The sequence below is a fragment of the Loxodonta africana genome, chromosome 19 (genome assembly GCF_030014295.1).
Source record: "Loxodonta africana isolate mLoxAfr1 chromosome 19, mLoxAfr1.hap2, whole genome shotgun sequence".
Lineage (NCBI taxonomy): Eukaryota > Metazoa > Chordata > Mammalia > Proboscidea > Elephantidae > Loxodonta > Loxodonta africana.
In genome coordinates this window covers 47,041,341-47,063,915 of record NC_087360.1, presented here as the reverse complement: position 1 = coordinate 47,063,915, position 22,575 = coordinate 47,041,341, and the positions used below count along the sequence as shown (strand labels likewise).

The window sequence follows — 22,575 nt, the reverse complement described above, 5'->3', positions numbered from 1 at the left end:
TTTTTTTTTTAACTTTCTATTATGAAATAATTATAGATTTAGAAGTTGCAAAGGTGGTATGGAAAGGTAGAGTGATCCCGTGTACCCGTCCCCCAGCTTCCCCCATGGTTACATCTTACATAATTATGATATCAAAATCAGGAAATTGACAAAGGTACGGCATGTGTGGATAGTTGTGTCATTTTATCACATGTAGAGTCACGTAACCACTACTGCAGTCAGGATACAAAACCCTCAGTCCACACAAATTTCTCCCTCATGCTGCCTGTCCCTTTATAGCCACACCCACTCCCATCCCTCCACCATCGCTAACCCTGGGCCACCACAAATCTGTTCTCCAGCTCTATAATTTTGTCCTTTTGGGAATGTTACATAAATGTAACCATACTGTATATGACCTTTTGAGATTGGCTTTTTCACTGAGCATAATGCCCTTGAGTTGTTAATGTGTATCCATAGTTTGTTCCTTTTTATTGCTAAGTAGCATTCCACCTTTCAACTTTTTAACATATTTTCGGGGTGTGTTTGTGTGTATTGTATTCATCAGGTCACTGGGAAGATGGATGAGAATCAGTTTGTGGCTGTGACTAGCACCAATGCAGCCAAAATCTTCAACCTTTACCCCCGGAAAGGACGCATTGCTGTGGGATCTGATGCTGACCTCGTCATCTGGGATCCGGACAGTGTTAAGACCATCTCTGCCAAGACGCACAACAGTGTAAGGCCTGCTAGCCACACAGGCTCCATCCAAACAATTTGAAGTCACAGAAGGAGACAAAGGGATGGGGAGGAGTTATAAAGAGAATTAGCTGTAATAGGAATTAACTTTTTCCCTAGGGTATGTTATAACCTGCAATTTTCTGAGAAAAAAACCAGCTATCTTTTTTCCTTTAGTGAGGTCAATATGATTGTTACTGTTACCACTTTTGAGTACCAAGCCTTTATCTATAGACCTTCAAAGCCTCCAAAGTCATGCCAGGACATCAAAAGCTTTTAGAAGTGAGGCACCACTGCATTTTAATAGTTTCGTGACATTTTAATAGTCTTGTGACAGTGCTTGCTTGGTGCAAGGGACCTAAATAAAACCTCCAAATGCACACTCCTGAGATGCCATTGGGCGCTTTTATCCTCTTAAGTCTCCGCTGTCTCACGTCAGTGCCACTGTAGAAACCTGAATGACAGTTGCTCTTACTGTTTTAAAGGAATTAATTGATTTTCACTTCTCCCCAAATAGAAGACATAGCCTGTCAGTCACTTCGATCATGGTTAGAAGATTTGATGGTTTGGGGTATTGTTTCTGTCTCAGTCTAGCCTGCAGAGGTTAAGGATACCCTTTCGTTCATGGGACCTCAGGCAAGTGACTTCATAGCTCAGCTTTCCTGGCTGAGAGTGAGGGATTTTGACTAGGTCTCTGATGCCTTGTGTTCTGTGAGGTCAGTCGTCATGAAGCAGAGGCATTAGATACCACCAATTCCTAATAGAAAAAGTCAGGTACATATTTAAAATTCAAAGAACAGTGACAAAGGGAGAACTTTGAAAGAGGAATGGGTATAGAATCCTGAAGTGAATTCTTCATGCATGAAGAGGCTATTCTAGATGATGTTCTAAATTAAAAAGCTAGCACAGCAGGGAATGTGATTCCAGATTGCCCACCCCAGATGGCCTCTGCCAGCAAGTACTGACCTCTCCCCCAAATGCCATGACAGCTCAGAGGTGGGTTTTTGGCATTTCTCCAAGTCTAGCTTGGGCCCTTCTGCATCTCCAAGTCCTCTGTCGTTTGGACTGAGGTGCTTTGGCTGCGGGGCTTACCTCTACCCTCTCCTGGCATATGTGGATGCTGGGATGGTGGGTGCCTCCTGGGAGGCCTGTTGTACCTTTTCCATATTTAATGATTGGCCTTTTCTCCCTCTGCATGGGTTCAGTGAGCTTCACGGCATAGCCTTACAGTCACACCCACTTCCAACTTAGGTCATACCCTTCTGCGGGTCCACAATGGCTTCTTTATGGGCAAGGTTCTGCAGGTCTGCCCAGTGAGCGTGTATACTAATCTGCATTTAAAATCAGGCTTCCATTTGCCCTTTCATTTGCCATCCTCAATAAAGGGACAGTTACTGTTATCCCAATTTGGAAGGTAAATAAATGGAAGTTTAGCAGGCTTAACTGACCAGTCTAATGTTACATAGCTATTTTGCGGTAGAGCCAGAATTAGAACCCAAAATTGTCCAGGGCTCTTCCTTGCCAGATTGCATATGCAGCCTCTTTGTCATGGTTAGATGGAGAAAATGCTTCCCCCTCCCTCCCAGGGTCCCTTATCCCAGAGATTATAGATATAAAGGGCGAACTGGGCTCATTATTTAAAACACAGATGACCTTGTTGGGGAGCTTGCATGGAGCTCTTAACCTGGAATAAGAGAGGATGTGAAGGAGTGAAGATGCGGGAAGACAGATTCTGCCCTGTAGACAGATTTCCACTCAAACCTTTCCCAAGCAGTAGCCCTGCCCTTCAGGTGACTCTGTGAGAAATGTTGACTTCCAAAAGTGTCCCTTTTAGTCCACGTGTTTTAAAGAGCCAACACTAAACACACCAACGAGGCGTTAATCAACTGGGAAAATACAGAGGGCTTTCCCCATGTAATATAGTGTTTCCTACCACGAGGCTAATTAGCGTTAATTTGGAACATCTAGCTAACTATTACTGACAGACCTGTTGGAAAACCTCTGCTTGGATTTTCCAGGCACCCAGCCAGATGAGTAACTCAGTGAGCCTGTGCAGGTGTAGGTAAAAAATGTCTATACGTGGTGAGTGATGACACCTCACTGCCTCACAGTTTGACAGAAGGTAGGTGCTGAACACCATAAGCTGTGGTCTGACTCTTCGACCTGTCCGTTTTAAGTCACTTAGACACATGGGGCTGGTTCTTCCATCTTTAAAAGATGGCAGATAGCCCAAAAGCTATTCAAGATACTTGTGATTAGTCATTTATAGGCAATTAAACTCAGTATCTTAGTCTGGAAGCTCTACTGAACCCTGTCCACCATAGGTGACCCTGCTGGTATTCAAAATACTGATGGCATAGCTTCTAGCATCATAGCAACACACAAGCTACTATAGTACAACAAACTAACAGACTAAGACCAGGAAGAAAGGTCTGATGATCTACTTCTAAAAATTATCTAGTGAAAACTTGTGCATCACAACAGAGTATTTTCCGATACAGTGTTGGAAGATGGCAGCATTTCATTTGTCATACATAGGTCGACATGAGTCAGAGCCGACTCGATGGCAATGAACTACAACAGACTCAATTCGTATATGTGTCTTATGATATCTTGGACACTAAATACTTATGATTTTGTGAGAAAATGCAAGAAAAAAACCAGACAATGAACGAATGACAGTTTTCTAAATGCCTATTGTGTGCCAAGTAGCATGCTAGGTGCTTTTATTCATTTTATTTCATTTTCTCTGCCGTCAGTTGTGTGAATTGGGCCTTACCGCCTTATAGGTGAGGAAAATGAGACTCAGAGGAGTTTTAAGTGACTGGTTGAAGGTCACACAGCTAATGAGTGGCCAACCTGGGATTTGAACTGCATGTCCAAGGTATCTCTATTACCACATCCAGTAGGGCACCAGAGGAGTCAGTCAGGGTATAGACAGCTGTGGTGAAACACGGAAGAGATAGGACTTAATCCGGGCCTTAAAGGATGACTTACAGTTTTTCAAAGGTGATTTTAAAGAGAATAGGATTCTCTCACAGTCATCTACACACACGTGTTGCTGTGCGTATGTTCTTTTCAGACCAGCCTTGAGAGGTAGGCAGATGAAGAAACTGAAGCTCTGAGATTGAATTGAAGTATCTGCTCGAAGTCAAACAACTCTTGGACTTCACCAAATCTAAGATGCTGTTGATTTTAAGATAGTCCATTAATTTATATAGCATTAAGAAAGAAAAGACATCCAAGATGGGGAGCCTAATAGGACACTCCTTGGAAATGAGGAGTGAAAAAGTCTCCCCTGAGAATTTAATCTAAAAGCTGTTGTCATGCAGGTTTGTGATCTGAATTCATGCTACTATTATGGTCCATACAAACTTAAGCTGAGAATTAAATGCAAAGTGGCCTCAGCTTGGTAGTCCCTAGGCCAGTGGGAGAAGCAAACCCTGATGCTGTCTGGACGAGCTTGACTTCAGCCTGGTTGACAGTGCTCATACAGCCCAGTTGATTGTAAGACCCGTCCTGATTTCAGAGGGGGTGTGTGTTAGAGTTGATGAGACACAGTAGTAAGACTTGGGGCTGCAAACCTGGGTGGGTCTCTGAGAAGCTACATATAGAGTCCTTTTCCCTCCCACAGGTTCTTCTCAGCCTCAGGTCCTTTGGGTGGCTTCCTCATTACCCAGTGGGACTCAGAGCAGTGCTGATAGCCTCTCACTGCTGTTTTCACTCAAGACTGTATCATGGGCACCGTGCATCTTGACAGATGCCAGTGGGGTCCTGTCCACCCTTCCCAACCACTGCACTAAGCAGAAATGTTCTGCTCAACTATAGGGTATGGTTACGGCTCTGTTCGGTCTAATCCTTTAGTGCTGATAACCTGGACAGAACCCTTTGACTGAATTTTCCCAGAAACCCACGCAGCTTTTAATGGCTGGCAGGGTATCGACCATCCAGCCCTGGCCTCCCCCACAGTCCTTTGTGCCTGTGAACACAGCAGGAAGGAGAAGCAGGAGGCAGCCTGAAGTCTGGGAAAGTAGCATTGGGTGAGCAGAAGCACAGGATGGGATCTGATATGTGGAGTCTTTGATGTCAGAATACAGTACCCTCTGTTTTTCTGTTCCCTTTCCCCCAGCAGCAATCTGTATACATATAGAGACTCAGCATACTTTCCAAGAGCCACACAGATATGTTCTGCTTCACCCTGAAAAGCTTGAAACTGAAAGAATGGCTGCGTTACTGTGGAAATTAACTAAATCTCAAACATCTTATCGAAGGCGTACCTGTCCCTTAAGTTACCACAATCCTTTCATTTAGGGATTTCAGTTTAACCACATTGCTAACAGATTGGAAAACCAGGCAGGCCAGTAGGAAAACCCTATTTCAAGATTCAGTTTAGAACATGGTTAAAGAAGCCCTTTGGAACTCAACCTGACTGTAGCTTCAGTTGGTGGGAAGAAAGTCACTGCTAATAGCAGGCACCATTGTTTTTATCTTTGTGTAGCATTTACAACTAAAACCCACACACTTTCCATGCAATTATACTATTCAGTTATTTTTCCCCCAGATTTTGAGAGGTAGGAAAAGGTGATTGTAGTTTATAGACAAGGAAATTAAGACTTAGATTCAGTGCCTGCTGGGGCTGTCAGATCGGACAGGGACTCAGGTCTCTGGGCTTCCTGTCCGTATGGTGTCAGGGCAGGGCAATTGGTTGTCAGAATGGCAGGACCTGCTCTAAAGTTGACCATGCTTCCTCCCTCCAGTCTCTTGAGTACAACATCTTCGAAGGCATGGAGTGCCGTGGCTCCCCACTGGTGGTCATCAGCCAGGGGAAGATTGTCCTGGAGGATGGCACCCTTCATGTCACTGAAGGCTCTGGGCGCTACATCCCCCGGAAGCCCTTCCCTGACTTCGTTTACAAGCGTATCAAGGCAAGGAGCCGGGTGAGTAACTCTGTTCCTGTGAATTGTGTTTATCATGGATCATGTTCAACTCCATAAACCTTTATGAAGTACTTCGACTCAGTTCTATTGAGTGAGTATAGAGGATACCGAGATGAGGGAAACATGGTTTTTTATTCAAAGCACAACAGACCAGTGGAAGAGCCAGGTGTGTCTGCAGTGGTGATGTGCTATGAGGAATGTGTAGTGAGGGCCCAGGGCAGGGGCTGCTGCTGTGGAGTCATGGGGGAGTGTCACAGGGAGGAACAGTTTGGGTTAGGTCTTGAAGATTAAGTTGGGGTTGGACAAATCAGGGAAGGGAGATGGGATTCTAGGTAGAGAGAACGTGATGAGCATGGAAAATGCACAGTGTTCAGGGCATGGTGAACAGACAACAGCATTGGGGCTTGGGGGTATGAGGTAGGCTAGGGATAGAGCTGTACAGGAATTAAAGGGGGGTGGTGAAATTGAAAGGAAAGTTTGGGACCAGCTCTTGAGTATGAGACCAGATCCTCTGCACAAACTGGGGATTCCTATAGGATTTATAGTCGAAGTGCTTTGGTAAGAAACATTAATCAGTTTGTATAGAGCTAACCAGTTACCCATAACCTACCTTGAGGGGGGGCTTTGGTTTAGAGCTGTGGGCAGTTAAGGTGGATGTGGGCCCATATAGACAGGGGAAATCAGAGCCATCCATCCCTGATCTCACAGGCTGATCCTAGCTCCTGTTCAGGTAGTTTGCTGTCAGGTGGCCAGAAGGCATCCTCTGTGAATGTGGCCTGAGTTGAGGGGCTCTTGTTTTTTCTAGCTGGCGGAGCTGAGAGGGGTTCCTCGCGGCCTATACGATGGACCAGTGTGTGAGGTGTCTGTGACACCCAAGACAGTCACTCCAGCCTCCTCGGCTAAGACGTCTCCTGCCAAGCAACAGGCCCCGCCTGTCCGGAACCTGCACCAGTCTGGGTTCAGCTTGTCTGGTATGGCTATGGTTTGGTTAGGCATCAGTTCTTCAGCGCCATGCTAGTGGAGCTGTGGGAGCCTGCAACTGCTTTTGTAAAATGAGCAGAAGCAGACGTGAATAATAATCCTACTCTAAGTGGGAAATACTAGTATCACAAGAGAGATATTTTTCATAGCAAATGACCAGTTGGAGTTTCAGAATCTTGACTTCCCATATAATGCACATGAGTACTGTTAACATTTCTTCAACTTATTATATAACTCATATAAAATGAAGTTGTGGTGTTTTAGGAGTTCTCCCCCACATACACAGTACAGTGGAGTAGTTAAGCTTGTGGAGTCTGGAGTTCAGTAGCTTAAGTTCATAGCTCAAATGCTAGCTGCACTTTAGTTTCGTCAACTGTGGAACGGGGATAATAATAATAGCTACCTCACTGGGCTGTTATATGGGTTAAATGAGTTAATATACATGTAAAGTGCTTAGAACAGAGCCATTTGATAACTTAGCTGTTTGTTTGGATAAATTATGTGATGTCAAGGAATGGATGAGAGGAAAGAGTCAGATATTAGAGCTTCTTCCTTACTTTTCCTTCCGGTCCTTCATTTTCTCTTATGACTAGAATTTTCTACTTTTGTAGCTTGCTGAGCCACAGATAAGTATCCACATTTATATGGCATGTTAAAAAAAATAGTCATATATATAGATGTATTTTTCTTGTCAGATACACCATTTTTTAGAAAGCTACCATATAGGGGTTATCAGTTTTCAAAAAATTAAAAGTGATTGAGCCTTAGTTTTATCATAAAGTAAAATGGAAGTAGTAATATCTGTGCTATCTTATTTCTCCACGCGCTTCTAGTATAAGGGACCGTCAGTACTCCTACGTTCTATTATACAGTCGATGTGTAGGGTTAGAGGACTAGAATGCCAGTGAGAGTGGTGTGTCTATAGAAAAGCCTCACCCACTCAGACTAATGGGCATGGGGACAGGATGTAATCTGAATCAGTCAAAAGCCCGAGACGTAGTATTTTATATAGTTGTACTTTGTCAAATAAGAGATCCAGCTAGCTTCTGCAAAGACTGCTTTATGTAGTATGTGATTCTTTGGGTACCCCCTCATTTTCGCAGCTTAGATTTTCAGTGAGGTTTTGAGAGAAGGTCAGAGAGAATGTGTCTGGCACTTTACCTAGCTGTGTTACTTCGGTTTAGAGCAGGACCATCTGTAACTCTGTGGTTTTGACCTTTGCCCCTTTTCTCTGCTCCTCTCTCCAGGGGCTCAGATTGATGACAACATTCCTCGTCGCACCACCCAGCGCATCGTGGCGCCCCCTGGTGGCCGTGCCAACATCACTAGCCTGGGCTAGAGGTCCTGGGCCCACCGCAGTCCACTTGGGGATGGGGAATGGGACACCTGAGGACATTCTGAGACTTTCTTCCTTTCTTATATCTTCCCCTTTAAGAGCCTGTGATAGTTACTGTGGGGCAGCCAGTTCATGGGGCTCCTTCTTGGGCCCTGCGCTTAGTCCCTTACCTGGAAGTCACTGATACTGCTCTTCCACTTCCCTACACATTTACGAACATCACACCCAAATATAGCCACCAATCCCAACAATGGAACCGCATCCAACACTCAGACATGCGAAACAAAGCAAATCACAAAGAGTGTGTTTTTCATCTCGATCCTCTGTTGTACTTGTCAGCATCTTCCTTTTAATGGAGGAAGATAAAGTGAATTTCCCAAGAGCTGCCTTTTTCTTTTTAAATTTTTAAATAATTTTTTTCTTGGGGCTGGGTGGGGGTGGGAGTTGGGAGGAGAGCTTTTGTTTTTAACACTAAATTGGAAAGTCTAATTCAACATTGATACAAGGGGTTTGAACTGGACATCCTAACGATGCAATTACGTAACCGTTGAGCTTATTCAGGGTAGTTGGCAACCTGGTCATGTCCCTCCTGAGTGGCTCCAAAACGTCCACATCTCCATTCTGTAGTCTTCTGGGTCAACTGTTTGTAAAAGGCATGTTTTCTTTTTGGCCTAAATTTTGCTGCAGATTGAGTTTTTTGGTGGATTCTTTTCTCTTTTTGCCTATTTTGTGCTCTCCTGCTTTTTCATTTATGGATATTTTTAAGTGTCCGTCTCGTGAATATTTTCAAATATCTGTTTCTTCTGGTCCTTGTCTCTGAGATGGTTTTTCTCTCCTTCCCTCATTGTCTTTTCAGATTGCCAGGTCTGTCATTTTACTGTTGTTATCCAAACCTGCCCTGAGGGCTTTGAGCTTTGCCATCTCAGCCATAGTAATATGCTGCCCTAGGCCTTGTCAGACTGGTGTAACCACCTGCCATCGTGCGGGCATGCATTTGAGTGTGAGTCATTTCCCAGGTGCAAGGACGGGCCTCGTTAACTCACCCACACTATTACACATTGGCCCAGGGTAGAACCTCAAACAGTGCTGAGATGTTGAAGAAATCTGAGGCTGTACAATGTGAAAGCATTTCCTCTGTGCAGTGCTAACCAGCTAAAGAAATGATCAAACCTATAAATTAAGCCTCATAACCCAAGTGAGTGAACCAACCTGAAGCCAGCCATCTGCGTCAGAAGGGTTGAATTAATGGGAATCTGGCCCCGAGGTTCTTGTGTTTCCCTATTAAGTATCTTTTGAGATTCTAGAACACAGTGGGGCTTTTGGGGGAAAAAACACACTTTGGGGGAAAAATGTGTTTTTCTTGTCAAATTATTTTGGAAGAAATAATGCAATATAGGGAGGCCTTATCAACTCAGAAAATCCTTGGGAAATTTGACTTAAAGTTCATTTTACTTTGCAAGAGGAAAAATCTGTGCCGCCTCAGAGCTTTTGTAGGGAAAACAACTTACCAGTCAAACATGAGGCCACCTTTAGACCATAGCTGATTTCACATCTCCTTGTCTGAGGGACAGCTTCCCACTAGCTGCTTCCTTTGTGTGCCGTCCCTGTCTCTGCTGATTTGTGTTGCATTTCTTTTAAATGTGTTTACAGGTTCTCTTAAGAAATGTTGTATTTGCAGGCTTTTATGAAACCAAATCTGCTTTTGTGAAGTATAACATAAAGTAGATCATCACATCATTAAACTTGTCTGTCCACATGGTTTGCCTTTGGGGTTATAGTTGGGTTTTTTTTTTTTTTTTTGGTGTTGTTGTTTATTTGTTATTTTAAAAGTAAATTGCACTTTTACAAATAATTGGTTAACTTAATATATTTTGCTTTTTTTCTCACCTGCACTTAGAGGAAATTTGAACAAGTTGGAAAAATTTTTTTGTTTCAATTCTAAGAAACATTTGCAGCTCTCTAGTATTCACTTGAGTCTTCCTGTTTTTCCTGTACCAGGTCATGATAATTTTGGTTATTATGATTGTTTTCTTAAAACAATTTAAAACCTGAAGATTTCTGCAGGCTGTGTAAGCATGTTTACCTGTTGGCTTGCTTTGTGTGTCTGTTAAATGAATGTCATATGTAAATGCTAAAATAAATTGACAGTGTCTCAGAACTGATTAACTGCAGTGACTTGATGCTCTAAAACAGTGTAGGATTTAATAATAGATGGTTTTTAACCCTTGGAATTGTGATTGTGACTCATGAGTGGAGAAACTTTTCAGTGCTAAAGCTGATAATGTGTGTAGCCAGAAGAGTACTTTTTTTTTGTAACCACTGTCTTAAATGGCAAAATAATTATGGTAAAAAACCAGTCTCGTGTTTATTATTCCTTAAGAATTCTGTGTTATATTACTATGGAACGCCTAATAAAGCAAAACGTGGTTGTTTCAGGGATGTGTCTGTGTTGAGATGTCCAGAGGAGGGGGCAGTTGCTTGCCCTGGGCCTCCAACCAAAGGGTCTTCCCTTCTGATGCATCCACGGGAGCCTTTGGCCTCCTTCTGGTAACAGTACCAACTTAAGAATCTTCAGTCTGTGTGTCAAAGGTTGTCATGTCCAGGCCACAGGGTGAGGTTTAATTCCCAGCCAGCAGGTGGCAGAGCTGAATGTTACAAATTCATGGAGTTCATCATAGAGAAGCCACAAGACCCTCTGGAATCAAGCAGCCGACCTAAGTTTGATTCGGGGAATCAAGCAGGGTAGTTTGGTGACATCTCTGGGTTCTCTGCTTCTTTACAGCATGTTTTCCCCCGAAAAAATCCTAAGTGATATGGACGCATGAAAGACAAGACACTAAGGTGTGTTGAGCTCATATCCATCGCTTAGTCAGGGAGCTTGCAGGAAACCAGGACTTAAAGCAAGGGTCAAGAATACATATTCTGGGTAAGGGCCAAGCCCAGCCCAGCAGTTACCCTGTTACCTGACACTAGCATTATTGGTTCTGAGAACAGTGAAGAGGCATGTGCTCTGCGCTCCCCCGCCCACCAAATGTTGATGAAGTCTTTTTCTTTCCTCCTCCTTTTCTTCCTTCCCCTCTCTCCTTTTTTTGTTTTAACTCTTTTATTGGCAAATTCACTTTTGAAATTACTTGCCACCATACAAGTGGATTTCAAATCCTAACGAACACATACAATTCATTGACGTTAATTACATTCATCATGTCCTGGAACCGTCACCACTATTCATTTCCAGAATTTTCCTTCACACTTAACAGAATCTCAGTGCTCTTAAGCAATTGAAATGGCAAATGTTTTGTTATATAGTTAGGTGCTGTCGAGTCATTTAAACTCACAGTGATCTCATATGACAGAGTAGAACTGCCCCATAGGGTTTTCTAGGCTGTAGTCTTTATTGGAGCAGGTCACCAGGCCTTTTTCCCATGGAGCAGTGGGGTGGGTTTGAACTGCTGACCTTTCAGTTAATAGCTGAGTGTTTAACCATTGTGCTGTCAGGGCTCCATATAAAAATCCATTGCCATCACGTCAATTCCAAATCACAGCAACCCTCTAGGACAGGATAGAACTGCCCCACAGGGTTTCTAAGTCTGTAATCTTTACAGAAGCAAACTGCTACATCTTTCCCACGGAGTGACTGGTAGATTTGAACTGATGACCTTTCTGTTAGCAGCTGAGCACTTGAATCACTGCGCCACCATGTAATGAACAATTTTATGTCAAGCACGTGAAAATCACGAAGCCCGAGCTTGAATACATGCAGGTTTAGGCCGTGTGCATGGATTAGAATGTGTATGCAAAGAATTCTCCCTTTTTGTTTTCTATCCAGCCCTGTCCAAACAGGATATGAAGTGACTTACAAAAATATATACAATATACCAAAATTTTATAAACAAAGAGTGTAGGGGGAAAGGGAAAATGAGAGTAGGAAAAATAAGGCTGGAGTGAGGGCTGTACAGACTGCCATAAGGCTGCAGACTTTTTAGGGAACTCTGAGTATTCCAGCAGCAAAAAAAGAGAAACATGACCAGTTCTTGTATAGTGACCAGAAGACTAAACAAATTAATCCTTAAGAAAAAATACAGCAAATTCTAGGCCTCCGTCCTGAGGGAAAGTTCTCACATGGATCCTCCTAGCAAATACACTGTTGAGCGATATAGGGTCTGGTTTCTACCCTGCCCTTTACTGTACCCGTGGCAGAGCACTGTGACCCAGCACCTTCATATGTCCAGGGGAAGAGGGCTAAAAAGGCTCACTGTAATGTTTATGGGACATACAACAACAGAAAAATGGAGACCCCAGACCCACAGCCCATCCTTTTCCTATTCCCACCCTACTTTCCACACCCCCAGCCCACAAGTCCAAGTTCTGCCATCCCCTAGGAAAGAGCACCCCAAGGGGTTACCACACCAGCAGTGAGGTGTTCCTTCAAAAGGGCACACCCAGGGAAGAGACCAGGTAGGCCCTGGGAATAGTCTTGGGCCTGTTTCAGCAGGGAATTGCAGGGACCCTAGTACCAAAGCTGGCCTAGAATGGGAAGCACGGGCTCCACCTGGGCACATCTCATTGCCTTTACAAGCTCCTTGCTCCAAGGGAAAGCAATGGGTGGAGGAGGACCAGCTTGGGCACTGAAGCATGGACTAGAGCAGGGACCCCGGTTCCGGAGCCCATGGTTGGAACACGGTAGACGTGGGGCCAGATCCATAACTCTTTGGTGGTCTGACGTAAATTCAGATTTTAGAGCATTTAGAAAAAATGGAATGCAAATCCTTCCAAAAGTGGCTTTTTTTTTTTAATCTTGTTTTCTGTAATGAGTTGAAAGCCATAGTCTCTGACAAGTATCTGTAGCACACGTATCCTGTAAGAAAAGGCAAATTCATTCTTTATAACCGTTAGCCAAAATGGGGATAAATCCTGATGTCTACTGATTAGGCATGTCAGTCAGAAAGTTACTTAACCTCTGTAGGTCTTAGTTATGCTCTCTTCAAGATAAAAATGGTGTTATCAACCCAATCTAACTCCAAGGTTAGTGTCATTTTGGAAAGGGCATGCCATAACCAGGTATGGGATCAGAATAGAGGATTGCAAAGGAAGCGTAGGAAGCTGTTGGAAACAAAGTGTCCTAAGTGTCTCTCCTTCCAAAATAGAAACAGATTTAGAAGATAAACACATGACTGAAAGGTCTTTGGTTAACTACAGAGAATTATAGAGTTATGAGACATCAGAGATGGTGCTGATTGTTTAACAAAACAATCTGTCGGTTAAAGGCATGATGAAATGGCTAATGTTTGTTATCATGGGTCAGGGCACTGTTCTAAGCACTTTACACACATTAACTCAATCTTGCAACAATCCAGGAAGAAAGTACAGTCTTTTTTGCCATTGTACAGACTGAGGCACAGAACTAAGTAACTTGCTTAGAACCTGGCTTTGAACCCCTGCACCAGGGATCCCTGGTGGCACAGTGGTTAAAGCACTCAATTTGACTGCTAACCAGAAGGTCGGCAGTTGGAAACCACTAGCGGCTCTGAGGGAGAAAGATGTGGTAGTCTGCTTCTGTAGGGATTTACAACCTTGGAAACCCTATGGAGTCGCTATGAGTTGAAATCGATTTGTGGAGTGGGCTTGGTTTGGGTTTGAACCCCTGTAGTCTGGTGCCAGAGGCCATGTTTTTAATCACTATTGTCCTGCTACCTCTTATGAGAAAGCTTCTGCCTAGAAGGGTAAAGAGAGGTGCAAAGTGCCTTAGAACAAGACTGCACAGGTAGTTAAGCAACCTTGAGGAAGCAAAACAGGAGCAAATGAGAGCTTTACAGGAAAAACAACAGCATTGCAAGTTTGGGGATATATGGACTCTAGGTAAGAAGAAATGAGAAAGCCTATAAGAAAAGCCTAAAAAAGAGCTAGAAGAAAAATGGCCTAAAAGAGAATGGCACAACATGTAAAGGAAAACAATAATAATTTGAGTACATTAAATTTTACATACAAGGTTTGGGGAATTGGTGTTGATTTGGAAAAAATTACAGATGTGTGTACATACACACAAATGTGAATATATAGTTAATTTTTGTAACTTGAAAGATTAAATGATCTCTAAAAATACTTTGGAAAGGAACCAAGGATCTAGACCTAAATGCATTATCACTTTATTAAGATTTTTAAATTTTATTTTATTTATTTTATTATTATACTGATATACATGCAACCACCAAGTCTCTGTCAGTTTGCCATACTGTAGCAGCTTCCATATTGCTGTGGTACTGGAAGTTCATCACTGGTATTTCAAATACCAGCAGGGTCACCCTTGTTGGACAAGTTTCAGCAAAGCTTCCAGACTAAGACAGACTAGGAAGAAGGACCTGGCAGTCTACATCTGAAAAAACTGGCCAGCGGAACATGGTCTGATAATAGTGCCAGAAGATGAGCCCCTCAGGTTGGAAGGCACTCAAAATATGATTGGGAAGAGCTGCAATCATACGGTCTACTATGCCAGGAATGACAAATTGAAGAGGAATGGCATTGCATTCATCGTCAAAAAGGACATTTCAAGATCTATCCTGAAGTAGAACACTGTCAGTGATAGGATAATATCGATACCAGGAAGACCAATTAATACAAATAGTATTCAAATTCACACATTACTAGGGCCAAAGATGAAAAGATTGAAGATTTTTACCAACTTCTGCAGTCTGAAATTGATCAAACATACAATCGAGATGCACTGATAAAAAGGACTGGTAGTTGGAAAATATGGCCTTGGAATTCACATGATAGAATTTTGCAAGACCAAAAACTTCTTCATTGCAAATACCCTTTTTCACCAACATAAATGGCAACTACACAATATATGTGGACCTCTCTGGATGTAATATGCAGTATTGAAAAGGACTGTATCTGTGGAAAGAGACCACGGAAAAGCTCAGTATCAGTCAGAACAAGGTCAGGGCCCGAATGTGGAACAGACCATCAATTGCTCAAATGCAAGTTCAACTTGAAGAAAATTAGGACAAGTCCACTAGAGCCTAAGTACGACCTTGAGTATATCCCACCTGATTTAGAGACCATCTCAAGAATAGATTTGACACATTGAACACTAATGACCAAAGACCAGAGGAGTTGTGAAATGACATCAAGAACATCATACGTGAAGAAAGAGGTCATTAAAAAGACAAGAAAGAAAAGACCAAAATGCATGTCAGAAGAGACTCTTAAAGTTTGTCTTGAATGTAGAGTGGCTTAAGCGAAAGAAAGAAATGGTGAAGTAAAAGAGCTGAAGAGAAGGTTTCAAAGGACAGCTCCAGAAGACAAAGTATTAGAATGCAATGTGCAAAGACCTGGAGATAGAAAACCAAGAGGGAAGAACATACTTGGCATTTCTCAAGCTGAAAGAACTGAAGAAAAAATTCAACACTCAACTTGGTATTTTGAAGGATTCTATGGGGAAAATGGAGCTCTGGTGATGCAGTGGTTAAGAGCTCAGCTGCTAACCAAAAGGTCTGCAGTTCGAATCCACCAGCCGCTCCTTGGAAACCCTATGGGGCAGTTCTGCTGTGTCCTATATGGTCACTATGAGTTGGAATCTACTTGATGGCAAGGGGTTTGGTTTTATTTTATTTTTTGGTATGGGGAAAATATTAAACAACACAGGAAACATCAAAAGAAGATAGAAGGAATATACAGAATCACTGTACCAAAAGAAATTGGCCAACATGCAACCATTTCAGAAGGTAGCATATGATCAAGAACCTACGGTACTGAAAGAAGAAGTCCAAGCTGCACTGAAGGCACTAGTGAAAAATAAGACTCCAGGAATTGACAGAATATCAATTGAGATGTTTTAACAAATGGATGCAGCACTGGAGGTGCTTACTTCACTATTCCAAGAAATTTGGAAGACAGCTACCTGACCAACCAACTGGAAGAGATCCCATTCCAAAGACAGGTGATTCAACAGAATGTGGAAATTATTGAACAATATCATTAATATCACACAGAAGTAAAATTTTCTGAAGATCATTCAAAAGTGGTTGCTGCAGTGCATCGACAGGGAACTGCCAGAAGTTCATTCAGAAGAAGACATGGAACAGGGGATATCATTGATGTCAGATGGATCATGGCTGGAAGAGAATACTCTAAAGATGTTTACCTGTGTTTTATTGACTATGCAAAGGCATTCAACTGTGTGGATCATAACAAATAATGGATAATATTGCCAAGAATGGGAATTCTTGTGCCTATGTGGAACCTGTACCTAGACCAAGAAAAAGGTGGTTGAACAGAACAAGTGTATACTGCGTGGTTTAAAGTCAAGAAAGGTATACGTCAGGGTTGCATCCTTTCACCATACTTATTCGATCTGTATGCTGTGCAGATAATCTGAGAAGCTGGACTATATGAAGAAGAATGGGGCCTCAGGATTAGAGGAAGACTCGTTAACAACCTGTGATATGCAGATGACACAACCTTGCTTTCTGAAAGTAAAGAGGACCTGACTTACTGATCAAGATCGAAGACTACAGCCTTCAGTATGGATTACACCTCAACATAGAGAAAAAAAAGTCTTCACAAGTGGACCAATAAGCAACATCATGAAGAACAGAGAAAAGATTGAAGTTGTCAAAGATTTTATTTTTCTTGGATCCACAATCAGCGCTCATGGAATGAAGAGACAGCATTGCAAAACAAAGATGCCACTTTAAGGACTAAGGTGTGCCTGACCCAAGCCATGGTGTTTTTAATCGCCTCGTATACATCTGAAAGCTGGACAATGAATAAGGAAGTCTGAAGAAGAATCGATGCCTTTGAATTATGGTGTTGGTGAAGAATACTGAAGATCATTGAAAAGTGGTTGCTGCAGTGCATCGACAGGGAACTGCCAGAAATTCATTCAGAAGAAGACATGGAACAGGGGTTATCATTGATGTCAGATAGACTGCCAGAAGAACGAACAATTCGATCTTGGAAGAAGTACAGCCAGAATGCTTCTTAGAAGCAAAGATGGCGAGACTTTGTCTCACATACTTTGGACATGTTATCAGGAGGGACCGGTCCCTGGAGAAGGACATCATGCTTGGTAAAGTAGAGGGTCAATGAAAAAGAGGAGGACCATCAATGAGACGGATTGACAGAGTGGCTGCAACAGTGGGCTCAAGCATAACAATGAGTGTGAGGATGGCACAGGATCAGGCAGCGTTTTGTTCTGTTGTACATAGGGTCACTATGAGTCAGAATCAACTCGACGGCACCTAACAACAACATACAATAAAACATATGTTTCATCAATTTATCCATTTCCACATGTACACTTCAGTGACATTGACTACATTTTTTGTTTTTTGCTATCTTTTTCTAAATTGTACCACCACCATTAACATACATTCAGTGCATTCTAAGCAAAAATCTTTACTATACCCCCCTCTCTCTCTCCTGGTAGCCACTAATTACTTATAGATTCTATATATTTGCTTATTTCAAATAAGTGACATCATACAGTATTTGACCTTTTATAACTGACTGACTTTGCTCAGCATAATGTCCTCTAGGTTCATCCACGTGGCATGCATCAGAACTCCATTCCTCTTTCTGGCTGAGTAATATTGTATTTATACCACATTTTGTTTATCCATTCATTTGTTGTTGATGGACATTTCCATTGTTTCTACCTTTTGACTATTGTGAATAGTGCTGCAATGAACACTGGCGTACAAGTTTCTGTTTGTGTTTCTGCTTTTACTTCTTCTGGGTACATACCTAGGATTGAGATTGCTAGGTCATATGGTATTTCTATGTTCAACTTTTTGAGGAACCACCAAACTGTTTTCCACAATGGCTGTACCAATTTACAGCCCCACTAGCAATGGATGAACATTTCATTAAGATTTGATATCAGGAAAGTGCAGCCAGGAAGACAACTGGGACCTGGCTACCTTAGCAGAGAGGGCCTTGCAGAGGCTGTGTAGAGTGTGGCCTCCACTCAGGGCTGGGGACCCCACAGGGCTGGACAGAAGAAACAGTGGGAGGGTTGAAGAAGACCAGCCGCTATGAGTACATTAAGTTTTATGGTTCAAATAATTTACTACATTGAGATTATTTATGTAATTAGTTTTGGCAGCTAAGCCTAATCCATGCCATAGTTACACAAACAGTCCTTATCGTAATAAACTTCATCCCACAACACAGAGCCACTGTCCAACATGGTGTGTGTCATGGGAATGGCATGGAGGTCAGAGAGGAGTGGCCTGTACTCCTCCAGTGATGACCTGGCCTGGGATCAGCTGTTTTCAGCTTTATCTTGTGACTCTAGGGATTCCTGGGATGCTCAAAAGAATCCAAGTGTGGAACCCTCAGGGAAAAAAGAGGGCAAGGAAGGGAGCCACTTATTGTTTTGCTGTTCACAGCCCTTTAGAATCAATCGTTCTGCAAAGACTAGATATATAGTGATTTTTACTCTGAGGCTTTCCATTTATGGTAGTTATTTCCCTTGATTTTCTTATCACTCTGAAGGTCTGCTGTATTTATCCCTCAGGTCTTCAGGAGGCCTCTGAGTACATAGGTAAGCTGATCACAAGAAGTCAAAGGGAAGAAGCACAGTCTGTTCAACTTGTTAGTGGTATTGCGCTCCCTCAGCTGGAGATGCACATCTTTTCTCTTATTTACATAATTTAAGCATTAAGGGAGAAAGGACAGAAAGTATAGTCAAGGACTGCTTCATCCTCTCAAGATAACAAGGAAGAAACTGGTTAGCCATCTGCTGGGATGGATGGTGGTTGTCCTACCTAGACCTAGGGCTCTCAGCCTAATCTTTACTCTGTGACCAAAATGCCCATCTGGGTAACTCTCTCATCCACCCACTCTTTGACTTCATAAACCTTCAGTCTTCCTTGCCCTTAGGATATTAGCATTCCCCTAGTCTCTCCTCTGTATTCCATCAGGACACAATACCAGGCACTTTAACTGTCTTCCTAACCTCCTCAATATCATTGACTAACATTATCCAATTGCATCTGTAGAACAAACCCCAGCATTGGATATCCTTCTGCCCTATAACAGCCCTTCCAGCTGGAAGCCCCTGAACCCTGCTATGTCTTAATCCAGAGCACCAATTCCAAAAGAAAGTGACAGCTTCCTTCCATCACTGTGAAGGACCTTCTGGCCATTTTCTTAATTGTTCCTTAATAATCCACACCATGTGCCAGATCATGAGGAATGAGAATTCATGACCTGTCCCTAACTGCCTGGCCTCCCTCCAGGCCGGGGCTGAATTCTGCAAGACCCAAGCTCTACTGTGCTCCAGGGGACTAGGAGAATTCAGTCCATCACACCTCATCTGCCTTTCTTTTCTCAGCTGTCACCCAAATGTTGTCTTTGGTCATCTATCCTCCTCTGTGCTTCTTCCCCAAACCCTGTACATGTACTTCATTGTTAATAAACTCCCACTCCCAAGTCATATATATATATATACTTCATACTTTATTATTAATAAACTCATAATGTGACCCATTCATCTCCAATGACCTCCATTTTACCTCAGCAATCAACTCCCTGGGTTGTTTCATTCCCCCAAATGCTCTATTTGCTGAACCACTAATGTAGACATCTCATTCTCTGATCAATCTTCCTGTCCTTTTGGTTTGTTTTTTAAATACTTCCACTACTTCTGTTCTTTGGCAGCAATATCATCCCATCTGTTTATCAGCTTCTTTCTGTCTTCCCTCCCTATCCTACTTAGATATCATGGGACATCATTTCATTCATTCTTTTGCCAAAGACACCTTTAATATCTCTCGATTGCTAATTTTATCAACACTTAAACATGTTCAAATGTCTCTTCTTTAAACAACAACAAATTAAGTGCTCCCGTGACTCTACATTTCCATTCTAGTGGTTATCTTCAATTCCTATTTATCCTTCACCAATTCTATATAACCTATCTCCAAGGTCTGTTAAGTCTACCTCTTCAATGGCTCTCAAATCTATATTCTTCTCTATATAGGGTCACTATGAGTCGTAATTCTATTTGACAGCAGTGGGTTTGGTTTTGGTTTATCCCTACTATTACCCTCTCCTATGATCCTTTGCCTCTAGTCCCAAGTATCATTATTACTCTCCTAGATTCCTAAAGTATCATAAATTGGTTTTTACTGTATCCATTCTATTTTGTTTAACTTTTCTTGATCGAAGTATAATTTAAAAACAAAAAATTGTGCAGTTTTTAAGTGAACTGTTCAATGGGTTTTTTAGATATGTACATCCATGTAGCCAATATTCCAATTAAGATATATTTCTATCATCCAGAAAGTTCCCTTGTATGCTTCTATAGTCAATCTCTGCCACAATTCTCCCAACCTCAGCACAGGGAAACCAGTCTTCTGATTTCTAGCACTACACTTTAGTTTTACTCATTTAGAATTTTATGTAAACTGAACTGTAGGGCATGTACTCTTTCATGTCCAGCTTCTTTGCTCAGTATAATATTTATGAGATTGATCCATGTTGTAGCAAATATCAGTAAATCTTTCTTTAGTATTGGTGAGTAGTATTCCACTGTATGAATATAATACAATTCATGTATACATTGACATTTGGGTTGTTTCTAGTTTTTGGCTATTCTGAACAAAACTGCTGTGCATTTTCATACTAGTCTTTTTTTGGACATTTTAAAATATATTTTATGTAAATACTTAGGAGTGGATCATGATGAATCATGATGTAGATGTATGTTTAACCTTCTAAGAAAATTTCAAACTATTTTCCTAAGTAGTTGTACAATTTTTATACTTGCTGGCAATGTATGAGAGTTCCAGGTGCTCTACATCCTTGGCAACACTTGAAACTATCAGATTTACAGTTAGCCATTCTAGAAGTGATAGTAAGCTCCTTTTTAAGTGCTTATTGGCCATTCATATATCTTTTTTTGTGAAATGTCTGTTCAAGTCATTTGCCCATTTTTCAATGAGCTCATTGGAACTGTCTTATTTTTCTTTGTATTCCTTGTTCTTGTCATAGGATAAGACTCATCATGGGTACTAAAAAAATTGCTCTAGAATTAACTGAACTATGTGCCACCTCATTCAATGATGATACATACATATTCCCTCAGCTACATTTTAAAAGAATTGACGAGACATGGATTTAGATCCAAGGGAGGAAATAAAAGAGAAAGAAAGTGAGGGTGAATTTATTCTCAAATTTCCTTTGTGATAATCCTTGTCTTTTTCTTATATTCCTTTACTGTGGTACAATGAATAACTTTTATATGGCCTTCGTAGCCATGGTATTGTAACTCCCACAAAATGATTGGGTGGGGCTATGCAAAATTAAATGACTTATGGTCTACTGAGAAGATTGGTCAGTTTGTGGTCCTGGTGGGAAGACCATGCCTTGTTGAAATTGACAAGGCAGGAGCCCTGGTGGCATAGTGGTTAAAGAGATTGGCTGCTAACCAAAAGGTCTGCAGTTCCAATCCACCAGCTGCTCCTTGGAAACTGTATATGGCAATTCTACTCTGCCCTATGGAGTTGCTATGAGTTGGAATCAACTCTGTGGAAATGGGCTTGGGTTTTTTGGTTTTAGGCTTATAAAAGGGCCAATCCCACAGAAGTTTAGAGGGATGTCATTACATCAAGAAGAGCCTGGAACAGAGAGTGTCCTTTAGACCAAGGACCCAGGGTTCCTGTGCTAAGAACTTTCTAGACCCAGAAGAAATAGTGACTGCTGAAGATGGCAGAAGACTGCAAGAAACAGAGGCAGTGGGCTTGCTAGCCCATGGAGCGAGAGCTGAGCATCAGGCAGCAGACTTTCTGATGGAGCTAAAAGAGCTGTAACACTTGCTTGTACAGGGCAGAGGCCTGAGTATGCGCCATGCAGGGGTTGCCTTGGAGGACCCTGTGTCTTCCTACAGCAGGGGAAAGCAGGATGCCTCTGGGCAGAGTCTTGCCAACAGAGCTAAAACGGCTGTAATGCTTGTGCAGGATAAGAGAGGCCTGAGTGTGCCCCATGCAGGGGGTTGCATGCCTCCCTCCATGTGCAGTGGGGGCCCAGATACTGCGGAGGCCAGAAAGCTTTGCAGGCCCAGGTAGTGTGGTGGGAGCCAGCAGCAGAGGCCAACTAAGCCCAGTGGCAGAGCAGAAGCCTCAAGAGCTGTGCAGGTCCCCCAGGAGCATGGTGGTAACTGGACGTATTGGTGATGTGAACACAGCACCTGACCTGAACCACAGCACACCTGCCCAGTGACGTAAGAATGGACAGGGGTCATTTGGAAAAGAGTAAGCATTTTCCCTTTGAGAACCTGTTGTTTACTGTTTGCTTTCCATAAATAATAATAATGGCTTTCACTTTGCCCATACTGTGTAAGTGTCTTATGTGTCCAGCTCGATCACAGCTGAATGTAACATCCATGGCATTGTTGGTGCCAGTGGGTGTACGTGCCTCATTCCTAGCAGACTTCCGGCTGCCTAGAAGTTTGAGGCCTAGCCTGTCTGCATGGGCAATGCAGATAGACAGCCTTGTGCATACAATTAATTACATCTTCAACTGGTTTTCCCCAACCAGGGGCAGTTCTTACTTTGGAAACGAGAACATGAGGAAGAGTATTTGGATGGAGCCATA

At 42.4% G+C, this 22,575-nt stretch overlaps 1 protein-coding gene across 2 annotated transcripts in view; it reads left to right on the top strand.

Annotated features, from left to right (window-relative positions):
* The window catches only part of DPYSL2 (dihydropyrimidinase like 2), a 146,200-nt gene extending 135,794 nt beyond the window's left edge, over nt 1–10,406 (top strand). For both annotated transcript variants that reach the window (XM_064272662.1, XM_003412464.4), the window contains exons 11-14: nt 548–718; nt 5,475–5,654; nt 6,460–6,625; nt 7,883–10,406. In XM_064272662.1, the coding sequence (XP_064128732.1) occupies nt 548–718; nt 5,475–5,654; nt 6,460–6,625; nt 7,883–7,974 (609 nt within the window). In that variant the 3' untranslated portion in view covers nt 7,975–10,406. The remainder of the gene's footprint in view (nt 1–547; nt 719–5,474; nt 5,655–6,459; nt 6,626–7,882) is intronic.
* Nucleotides 10,407–22,575: the final 12,169 nt, after the last annotated feature.